Source organism: Diabrotica virgifera, chromosome 7 (assembly GCF_917563875.1).
Source record: "Diabrotica virgifera virgifera chromosome 7, PGI_DIABVI_V3a".
Classification (NCBI taxonomy): Eukaryota; Metazoa; Arthropoda; class Insecta; order Coleoptera; family Chrysomelidae; genus Diabrotica; species Diabrotica virgifera.
The window spans coordinates 175,568,001-175,580,489 of record NC_065449.1 but is presented as its reverse complement, the minus strand read 5'-3'; the positions used below and the strand labels follow the sequence as shown (position 1 = coordinate 175,580,489).

The 12,489-nt window shown below is 35.8% G+C and overlaps 1 protein-coding gene across 1 annotated transcript in view; it reads right to left on the bottom strand.

The window, feature by feature from the left end:
- LOC126887631 (odorant receptor Or2-like) overlaps positions 1–12,489 on the bottom strand; it is an 82,848-nt gene that overhangs the window by 38,393 nt on the left and 31,966 nt on the right. The window contains exon 3 of the mRNA XM_050655237.1: positions 5,279–5,380. Within this exon, the coding sequence (XP_050511194.1) occupies positions 5,279–5,380 (102 nt within the window). The remainder of the gene's footprint in view (positions 1–5,278; positions 5,381–12,489) is intronic.

Sequence of the window (12,489 nt, the reverse complement as noted above, 5' to 3'; positions counted from 1 at the left end):
AGACGTCGCATTTTGAGAACTAAAGGGTATAGAGATTTGATACCTGCCATCCGGCAATATCTTGGTTGTTTCTTTAAATATACGCTCCGCCATTTCAGCTTCAGACCCGGGTGTATGGATTATCGGTATCTCTTCAGCCTTCCAAAATCTTTCCACTAGAGTGTTAAGGCTTTCATCATTTCCCTCTGACACTAGCAACGATACGTGTCGGTCCTGTTCTTCACAAGACGCATAACTCACTAGACCCAAATTTCGAGAAGGATTAGTAGAATCCTTGTGGCGATGATATTTTCTATCAACAGAACCACCAACAATCCAACCGAACAAGGTATTTTGAAGAGTCGGGAGTCCTTTACCTAGGTGAAATATGCCATCCGAGAAAAGTTTATAACAGAAATCTGCTCCGAGGAGAATAGAAATTTCTGACCTAACGTGAAACTCATCATCAGCTAATCTATACTCGAGAGGAATATTGAGCTTGGATATATCAATCTCTACCTGAGGTAACTCACAAGTGATATTTTCTAATACTGCACAATTAATATTTAAACTATTCTTTGTATTACTTGAATAAACTACGAGATCAACCATTTCTGTTGATTTAGCTACCCGAGACCCTACTCCTAGAACACTAGTTGTGTTTGCGTACGTTTGAAAACCTAGTCTTTCTACTAAGCTACTCTTTATCAAGGATAGCTGACTAGCCGTATCGATCAGCATTTTACACGAGATATAATTGCCAAATGCATCTGCTATTTTTACTTTACATGTGGCCAATAGAATAGAGCCCTTTTGTACTAGAGGTCTGCTAACAGCTAGCGCTGCTCGAGAAATATCATTTTCTCTATTGTCATTTAAAATAGGAGCACTCCGTTGTACCTGACTGTCGGCTGAAACTGTAGGAGATTGTCCTCTGGATGCATCAGCGAAGCCTCTTCTACTTCCCATATTCCTGTTGCCTTCACTGTTGGACGAATGGTGCAGGGACGAATGATGTTTTTTATGACATAAAGCACATAACTGAGACGAAGTACAATTAGCAATTAGATGAGAATGTCCTAGACAATTTATACAAAGCTTCGATCGTTTCACAAAAGACAACCTATCTTGAATTGAGAGTGCTTGATATGCGTGACAAGCGTAAATTTTGTGACCCGTATTATTGCAAAATGAGCATTTATTGACATATCCCGAAGATGGACTAGCTTTACGATTTACCACCGTTGTATGAAACGAGGCCTGTGTTTCCTCCTTTCTATAATGAGATTTATTCCTTTCTTTAACGTTTAGATTCTCTAGGTGAGAACATCTTTCATCTATAAAGTTAAGGTATTCATCAAGAGAGTCTATTTTTTCGCCTTTTCTTTCAAATTCTATAAACCTACGTGTACCAAAGTCTAAGTGTCTATCAATAAAATTAATCAAAATCAATTGCAATAATTCAGAGTCAGAGAGAGTTAAATTATTTATAGCTTGCAACGTATTTTTTATCTGAATATAAAATTCGCGTACTTGAATATGGCTTGCATTACTATTAAGAGACTTAATATCGAGTAATTCGTTTAATAATGCTTTTATAATATTATATTTATTTGAATATCTATCTTTCAAAGTTTTTAAAGCTATATGAAAGTTATCATTCGAAACTGTTATATTATTAATCATTTTGAGAGCTTCACCTTTAAGATATGACTTTAAATAAATAAAACGTTGTACATCGGTAATTTCATTATTATTTATAATAAGGGCAGAAAATAAATCGAAAAAATTTGACCATTGACTAGGGTCACCAGAGAAATATTGAATAGAAATATTGGGTAACTTTACACTAGGTGCCGTACTTGTCTTATTATTGACTAGTACTTGAGTTGAATCTATTACGGCTCTGTGCTTCTGAGGATTCATCTTCTCAGCTAGACGAGCTGATAACTCAGAAAACAAATCCTCCTGAAGGGACCTGTCCACAGGTTCTTGTGTGTCAGGTGTAGCTAAATCTATTATATCTTGATTTACCGAAAATTTATCAAAGGCATCTTTTAACAGTGACATTTTATTTTCTACAATGAATAAATTAGTTTCCGAGTTTAATTTACTATTAACCCATTTCTGAATTCTGGTCATAGACGCTTTCGCGGATTTGCAATTTTCCTTAGCCGTTTTAATATACATTCTTAAAGTTCAGAGAAGTACCTTCTTTAGAATAAATGTGTTAATTTATAATAAGAGAAACAAAGAAACTTAATAAAATGAGAGAGAAAAATTAATATGATCTTTAATGAGTTAAATTAATAGCAAAATAAGCAAATCACCAATATCTACTCAAATCCGGCTCGAAGGACCATGTTATGAGGCTGGTAAATAGACCCCACTTTAATGAAATTGTTCCAATCTCAGGTTCTATAGGTGCTGGTTCGCTGAGAAAGGTAATTAGCTGATACCACTAAAAGTACCAGCGAGACTGCTTCTTAAAGTGATAAATTTAGAGAAATGAATTTGACGAGACGAGAATTTAACACATTTATTCTAAATCAAACAATTAATATTAAAGTAAAGTGAAAAATATATACATATATAACTAATTCTCCCTCTATATAAAAAAGATGAAGAAGAAGAAGAAGATATATACGCAAATAAAATAATGTGTACCTAAATATAAATAATTATGAACAGTAAAAAACGGTAATACATATATATTAAAAACTAAAACTAATGAAAATGAACGAATGAAAGAAAACTACGATATTGTTTCTTAAATGGTTCCGCGCACGAAAATAGTCCGTTAGGCCTTTATTTTATGAGCTCATAAATATGTCCTTACCTCATCAGCTGGATATCTCTTGCCTCTGCCTCGATATGCAGCAATCTTTCACTCCAATTGTACGAGGAACCAAGTTGACTAAAATTTTAACGTCGTTTTTCGTAGTGATACTTAACGAGAGAGAGAGTATTTGAGTCTTCTGATATAACTATGTATCCACTATCACTATATTATACGAGGAGTGAGACACATACTTGTCTCTTCTGGAGCTACTGTTCTAATTTTTTCTTCAACGAGATAATTTTTGACCTTCTTTTACGGGAGATATATTTTTGTTCTGTAATTGTCACTTTGACGTTACCAGAGATAGGAGATGCCGCATATGAACGATAACATAAATAAGGAACGTACTTCTTTGAATTTTATGAATATTTTGTGAGAGTTTCGAACAACTGATGAGTTTTGAAACTGTTCAGTCAGAGTGCTTGTTGTGCTCTCTAAACGAACTGATAAGATGGCTTTGGCTTCATGTTGCAGCGATATGAAAATGGTTATTCATTTTTAATTATAATGTACTTCTTCATCATGAGTATTTATGTATTAGTCTTTTAAGTGTGTATTATCAGATATCACGTGTAAATTCTTTTTATCATTTTAATTTGGTCATTACACTCCTTTAATCAAAAAATATATTTTTCAGGTGTCTGTAGATCTTTTTGTATGCAAAAATGTGTAATAATTATTTGAAATCAATTTGAGGATTATAAGAGTATGGAAATATATGTGAGAACACAGACTATTATAGTTTTGTCCTATTTTTTATCATTCAATCCTCTTCCTTAAAATTTATAAATATAAAGCAGATAGTTTTCATTGAAATTCAATATATTGGGTCTTATTTGTATGTATTCATTTCTGACTAAAGGTACGATTCCGACAACGACTGCAGACGGCAACTGCAAACATCAGTTGCAGTTGTCAGTGTTACGGACGTTACTAGTTTGCACTATTTATTTGTATGAGACTGATTCCGACATCTGACTGCAACTGCTGTCCGGCAGTCGCTAATAATTATGCAAATTAATAGTGCAAAATAATGACGTCTGTCATGGTGACAACTGTAACTGTCGTCTGCAGTTGTTTTCTGCATTTTAACGAGCTTTCCATTTGGTTTTACTTAAGGTGATACAGTAGCGATCAACAGGTAGCCAAAACGCGTTCCAAGATTGCGGCTGTAATTTTGAATATTTTTTCGAGATATTTGGCACACGTATCCGTAATATAATAAAGAATGGCGGTACAGAGCCCAATTTGAGAAATATATTAATATGTGGAAATTATTCTGTAATTAAATACAATATTAAAAATAACAAGCCTGTACCGCCATTAAGAAGAACAAAAAAATACACTTTCTTCAAATAAACTTTTTTATCCGACGCCTAGATTTTGTGTCATTTTGGAACTACTAATGAAATAAAAAATTTTAGTAGTTCCAAAATGACACAAAATCTAGACATCGGATAAAAACGTTTATTTGAAGAAAGTGTACTTTTTTGTTCTTCTTAATGGCGGTACAGGCTCGTTTTTTTAATATTGTATTTAATTACAGAGTAATTTCCACACATTAATATATTTTTCAAATTGGGCTCTGTACCGCCATTCTTTATTATATTACGAATATGTGTGCCAAATATCTCGAAAAAATATTCAAAATTACAGCCGCAATCTTGGAACGCGTTTTCGCTACCTGTTGATCGCTACTGTTTCCTCTTAAATGGAAAAATTGCAATACCAACAATGCCCATACGAATAATTGAATGGGTCTGCAGAATAACCTTGTAAGCGCCACATGGTTTGTTTTTGAGAAGTCAAAGAGAAAGTTTTAATATTGTGATAATGGTGAGTTTATACATTTTAAGGGTTAGTGATACAGTTTTTAAATACAAAATACAAACTGTATTACTCACCTTTAAAATGTATAAACTCAACATTATCACAATATTAAAACTTTTTCTTTGACTTCTCAAAAACAAACCATGTGACGCTTAGAACGTTATTCTGCGGACCCATTTAATTATTGTGTATTTTTCTAAAACCATAAAATGAAAAATAAATCTAAAAAACGACGCAAAATCGACGTAAAAATTACGTTTTTCATATCACATATTTAAAACGTGATAAAAATGACGTGAATTATGGTGGGACATATTCACGTGGTTTTCGACGTCGAAAAAACGTGATAAACTGACGTCGTTTGGTGATAATTATGACGTGTTTTCAACGTTTTGTAAACGTTATTTGGTTGCCTGGGGAGTGAGTTAAAGAAAAAAAAAACAGCACCATGTCGACATAGTTTAGTTTACCTCCGAGTTGCAGATATATTAATGTGTATTGATGTGAAGTATAATTGAGATTTTTAATATCACATTTAGCCTGATCTCTAATATTTAACACACCAATATGTTATTCATCTTTTAGTAAAGGTTTGCGGTCTCTAGTTATGATTAATATTATACATACCCTGACGAAACAATAAACAAATTGAGACAATTTGACATCACAAACATTAATAAGTATGCTAGTAATCCTAGCGATATCGACTTATTATAATCTTCAATATATCTGAAAAAGAATAATAAATAAATATGTTTGTAAGACCAAAATAATATGGTAGGGAAGAAAAGTATGCTAAATTTGCAGTTACTCGAGCCTTATGGGCACCTATTGGGTTGTGAAGAGTAGGTCCTAAAACCAAAAAAAGTTAAAAAAATTTGAAGAAAAATCTTTGCGTAAAAGGTATATTTATTTTTAAAAACCCCACAAAGGAAATGGAACGTTTTCGCTCTAAAGAGAGCATCATTAGTGTTCTTACAAGCTCTACATGCTAAGCCACTAAAAATACATCGGTTACAACCGTTTAAATGTTGTTTAAATGTCTTATATTAGATTATTAAATGTTAAATCCAGATGATAATTTAAATCACTAAGGATTTAGTCTAAGGCATTATATGACCTTCCACGAAGCACGTGGGTTGTTAAGTTAAGTAAAAGTCAATTGTTGACTTTCACCTTTCTCTATGTAAAGACAGAGAATTAAACTCAACAACCCACGTACTTCGTGGAAGGTCATATAATGCCTTAGGGTAGATCCTTAGTGATTTCATCCATTATCTAGATTTTACATTTAATAATCTAATGTAAGACATTTAGTTGACATTTAAACGGTGATAACCCATGTATTTTTGGTGGCTTAGCATGTAGAGCTTACAAGAACACTGAAGATGCTCCTCTCTTTATAGCGAAAACGTTCTGTATTGTATTTGTAACCTTTTTTTGGTTTTTAAAAATAAACATGCCTTTTACGCAGAAGATTTTTCTTAAAATTGTTGTAATTAATGGTATACAGCCAGCTACAGGAAATTTTTCCTCGTGGAAAAAAGTTAAGTTAAGTTTTCCATTTGTGAAAGTGGGGGACTTTCCATTTTTAATTTAATTTTCCATTTTCAACAATCGTTTTTTTTTTTCGATTATAGCGCCATCTATTCATAATTCGAAAAAATGTCTCGAATCAAAGTGGCTTAGGAATCCAAATCTGCAATAAAAAATGAGGGCTCCTATTTGATTTTAACGTAACCCTCCACCCCACCTCCGTGGAGGGTAGTGTTTGGTGCCATTCGATAGATTTTTCAAAAATATTTAATAAGTACGTTATAACAGCCACCTGTATATTGGCTTACACTGTACATTTAGGTATACATGCATACGCATTAGGGTGCATCGAAAAAATAAAAGTTGGAAATGTTATATATAATAGCGTGAAAAAGTTGCTAGTGCTATTTTTTTGCACATTCGTATTTTTAATTTTTTTTCTAAGCGCATTTTCTAAGATGTCTTTATACTTGCATATCTTGACGACCTAACAGTTATAACGCCTGCGAGACTCTTGCGTCTTGCAGTTAGGATTGAGTGTCGTTTTATGGAATATTTTAGTTCAGGAATATAGGTCTGGATCCCGCGTATGAAAAAAAGTTGATTAATAGCAAGCTGAAAATTTGTTAGTAGCTTAAGGGTGTCTAGTCGGACAAACTTTGATGTATGGGAACACTGGAACAGGGGAAGTTTTAATTGTGGAACAGGTTAAAAATTTGGAACGTCAGACCACGAAAACGTCACATGTATTTTGTCCGAAAGAACTTCCAATTGATTTGTTACCCTTTCATTAAACGCTCATGCAAAAATCATACTACTATTTATCACCTGTCACAATTCCTGTCATTTGACATGTTCTACGTGTTCCACTCATTAAAATGCCCATTTAGTGATAAATAGCAGTCTGATTTTTGAATGAGAGTTTCATGAAAGGGTAACAAATCAATTGGAAGTTCTGTCGGAGAAAATACATGTGACGTTTTCGTGTTCTGACGTTCCAAATTTTTAATCTGTTCCGCAATTAAAACTTCCCCTGTTCCAGTGTTCCCATATATCAAAGTTTGTCCGACTAGACACCCTTAAGCTAGTAACAAATTTTCAGCTTGCTATTAATCAACTTTTTTTTCATACGCGGGATCCAGACCTAATATGCTTAGAGACAATGAGACGCAAAAAAATATAACAAAAATTTGGAAAATTGGATTTATGCGCATTATGAACAATACGATAAACATATATAGCGAATTAAGATATCCATATAAGAACACTCAGAGGTCAATTATTACAATGTAAAAATAAAATATTTATTTTCATTCTTTCCTAATATTAGACAACGCCTTCGCTCCGAAAGTAATTGTACTAGATTTTGACAATACCTTTCATAAAATAATCTGCTTGTGTTGTGTGACGCCGCCGACAGTATCATAATATCGCATTGAAACTTTTAAAGATATAATGTCGCCTTTGTTGATAAAAATATAATACGAATAGCATATCCACTGTTACGGACACCCAGTCAATTGTTTTTCCTTATCAGTTAGTGGGAATAATGCCATATCGTAAAGACTAAACGTCCTACTTATAAACTTTTTGCAGAGTGTGCAACTAGATATTAGATCAATAGGCCAAACAAAATTTTTTGCTGAAAAAGCACTAGATAAGGTAATGCCCGGCTACCCTGTATAGTCCATTCACTCACGGTAAAATGTTACAAAACCTTGAAATTTTAAAGAACTGCTTGGATTTTGGATTGATATGTTTGCGTACACATAGCTAACACGTCAAAAAAGAGATATTGGCCGATGCATGTGTGATTTTGCTCTGGGAATGAGTTTCACTTTTCACCCCTTCTTGGGGGGTTAAAAAACAAAGGTTCAAAATAAGTCAAGGTTGAATAAACTGACTAATTCTAAGCAACTTTTGTTCTATTTTATTCATCTACAATAAACCAAGTCAATACTTTTCGAGCTATTTGCGACTGAATATCTTCATTTGCAACAAAAAAGCACACGTTTTTCGACGGTTTTTGCGCAAATGACTCAAAAAGTAAGTATTTTATCGAAAAAAATATTCTAAGCAAAAATATATCTTATAAAAAATTGAAATAAAATGATGCATTTAATGGCAGGAGAACCCAAGCGGGGATTTTTGCAGTTACTGGAGCGCGTCAGGTTATCACATGGGGAGAAAACCTTGTACCCTGTAAATGTACCTCTACCATATATTGGCTTTTAATACAGGTGAATTCGTTAAGGGAGGTCCGAAAAAAATATATATCCTTAGAAAAACTCGAAATCGTCAGATTAAGATAAGGTAAGTTTAGTATTTACATGCAAAACAGTGTATATTTAAAAAATCAGACGATTTGAGCGGGGCGTAAGGAAATGGGTGAGTCACAAAGTTTCACAAAAAAGCGAATATTTCGCGAAATGAATGTCAGATAGACAAATTAAAAAGTACGTTCAATATTTTTCAAAAATCTATCGAATGATACTAAACACGACCACCCACGGAGAGGGGGGGGGGTAAATTTTAAATTGTAAATGTGAACCACACGATATTTCGCGAAAAGAATATGACATCGAAAAACTGAAAATTACACGTATTCAATATTTTTCAAAAATCTATCGAAGGACACCAAACACCAAATGCAAACTTTTATTAAGAAACACACTGACTATCGTGGGACATGGTAGATAGCTCAGTTAGTTAGACGTTAGACTATAGGCAGGGATAGTTTAGATCGTGGGTTCAAACCCACTCAATGTGGGTTTACGTTGTTCTAAGATCTAAAGTAATATTTAATAAATAGCAATATCCTAGTGGGTAACTGCGAGACTTGCAAGACTCTTGCTGCAAGACCAAGACCAAGACCAAGACTGGGAGTGCAATACCAAGACCAAGACCAAGACCAGGTGTATTGGTGCAAGACCAAGACCAAGACTGGCCAAGTCTCGCCTTGGTCTTGCATTTGGGCAACACTACCGCCTCCTAATAACGTGAAACAACTTTTAAGTTTCTTACAAACTTGCTCATGGTACAGGCGTTTCATAGAAAACTTCGTTGAAATTTCAAAGCCGTTAAGCACTCTGATAAAGAAGAACTATAGATGGACCTGGGGCCACAAGCAACAAGAAGCTTTCGAAACACTTAAAACTTTACTGTGTTCTCCTCCAATCTTAAGACAAGCGGACAGCAGACTACCCTATATATTACGCACAGATGCTAGTGGTTATGCAATCGGTGCATGCTTACTCCAGGGGGAGAACGACGATGAACGACCAGTGGAATATTCATCTAGACTTTTGACCTCCTCAGAGTAAAACTACAGCACGACGGAACGTGAAGCCCTTGCTGTTGTGTGGGTTGTACAAAAATTCAGAGGTTACCTAGAAGACGCTACCACCACTGTTGTTCAAAGCGACCATCAGCCTCTTAAATGGCTGATGTCTATTAAATCAGCAACCAGACGCCTCGCTAGATGGGCTCTAGAATTAATGCCTTATGACCTATGCATAGAGTATATTGTTGGTAAGAAAAACGTAGTTGCCGATACACTTTCGCGGCCACCACGCAACGAAACTGAGGAAACAGTAGAAGTAAGCTTTGTTGTAGCCGATTTTCCTACACTTAGCGCTGCCGATATTCGACAAGAGCAGGTATCTGACCCTGATGTCGAGAAAATAATAAAAGGGCTTGAAGACCCTAACGAGATTTCTGTCGAATACAAAAAGTAGGTGGAGAGAGGATATGTGATGTCATATGGACTTTTGTACCGCTAAACCTCAGACACTGATGAAGACGAGCCGCAACTTGTAGTAGCTAGTGCTCGTATTCCGCAAATTTTAAAACAATACCATGATGCTGATACATCGGGTCATTGTGGTGTCGAACGCACATATCAGCGCATCGCTAAAAGATATTTTTGGCCTGGTATGCGCAGGAAAATAGCTGGTTACTTACGTAACCGTATAGACTGCCAGAAATTTAAGCCTACCAACTCAAAACCTGCAGGCCTACTACAGACGCATATACAGTCTCAACGCTTCGAAGTACTTAGCATAGACTTGTTTGGACCATTACCAGAGACTACAGATGGTTACTGCTGGGTATTCATAGTTGAAGATATCGCAAGTCGATGGGAAGAACTTTTTACGCTAAAAACAGCAACTGCTGCTGCGTGTGCCAAGTGTTTAATCGACGAGGTCATACTGAGGTACGGATTGCCTCGACGGGTAATAAAGTGACAATGGCGTAAAATTCGCCGGTCGCAGAGTGTTTCGGTTTCAAACAATCGCTGATCCCTGTGTATCACCCCGCGTTAAAACCTGTTGAGCGTAAAAATCGCGACATAAAGACCCAACTAGCTATCTTATCGAAAGATGATCATACAGTTTGTTCAGATAAACTTTCCGCTGTACGTTTTGCAATGAACTCTGCCAAGTGTAAATCCACAAATTTTTCACCGGCGTATCTAACATTCGGACGCGAGTTATGCACTCCGGATGATGCCAATCGAGACTTTCGTGCGATAGTGCAGACTGAAAACTTTGTGCCGCAAATCACTCCGTATTTGCTTACTCTTAGTGATACGTTAGGCTCCGCGCGCAAGAAGCACGAACTAACCCAGGACCGCAGAAATTCTTATCAGAACTCTCATCACCGTGATGTCGCTTTTAACCTTCGGAGTACGGAGATTATTTGACTTACTTAGATTACGATGATGGGTCAAGCGTGACCCATTCTCATTTTTTTTATAAGGATGTTTTAAATAGTCAATATTATTAAACAGTATCTTTAATTCAACAAAAAACAAACAAAATCCTAAATTATTGTATCTAAATTTTTTAAGATGGTTACCCATGGGCATATACTAGTTGGCTCCGGCGGCCAGATTTTAATACCTTACAGAAAACGGGCATAGGTAAATTTGCTCCGGCCATATATTTGAATACAGTGGAACCTCGATAAGTCGGATTAATCGAGACTGCGGCCGATCCGAGTTATCGAAAATCCGAGTTAGCCGGAGAATATGGTAAAAATTAATAAAACACGGTATACTTACAGATAAACTCCATTATAATTGCAAAAACATGAAATACATAAAATATGCACAATACATCTAAATTACGTACAGTTGTATACAGTATTGTTTATTTCTTGGTAAAAAACTTAGTCAAAGTGACAAAATGTTTGTTTTGTCTGATGAAAATCGGTTCGGGTTAGCCGGACTTCCGGGTTATTGGAGGCCGACTTATCGGGGTTCCACTGTACGTATACCCGTTAACAGAGACGGCTGCGATTTACGTGTACCTACAAACATATTGAAAATATTCTTCAAAATCCGAAGACCGGGCCAGGACTGACCCGGCATCATAGATGTTACGTAGAGGAAAAACTGCAATTTGCATGTTCACGAATTATATACGAAAAAATAGATTGAAACAAATAAGGAGAACTTACGATCAATCGGATTTGTAAAAAAATTATTTCGTAAAATATTCAGAAATAACTGAATTTCGGGTCACGCTTGACCCAGTCTTCGTACTCCGAAGGTTAATGTGGGTGATCAAGTTCCCGCAGACACTCACGTTCTAAGTTATGCAAGAAAGATGCGTACATCTAAATTTGTGCCGCGTGGTGATGGACCTCATCGCATTCTTTGCATAGTGACTCCTACAACCTACGAACTCGCTTCTGTCAGCAACCCAGATGTACCTGTCGGAAAGTACCATGTATCTGCTCTGACACCCTATCGTGTAGACCCTGGAGAAGCCCCTCAAAAGCCCATTAGGTCCATGCATAGAAGAGGACGCCCTAAGAAAAATACCACCTCCAGATAGATTCTTGCCCCACATTCGAGAGGATTATGTGGTGCAAAGGGGAAGACTATAACATCCACCTATATATTGACTACCAATCTCCCGTACTATAGACAAGCGACCAGACGATCGTGCCCGAGAGAGCACGACTATTCCCGCCCAGCGCCAGTTAAATCTAGACTAGCGTAAGATATGTTTCTCGGCGTTCTTTGTATTGTATTTTCAACTCATGGTTTCTCCCCATGTGACAATCTGACGCTCTCGAGTAACTGCAAAAATCCCCGCTTGGGCTCCCCTACCAATATCAAGGCACGTAAATTATGTGTATGCCACATAAAATGCTCGTTTTATCATATACAAAAATCGATATACCTATTTTAATGTTGATATGTGAGAGGTGGCATTTAGATTTTTGCGGATAAAGTTAGGTGATAACTTCGTTAATAATAATTATTGATTTATGCTCCTTCTCAAATATGC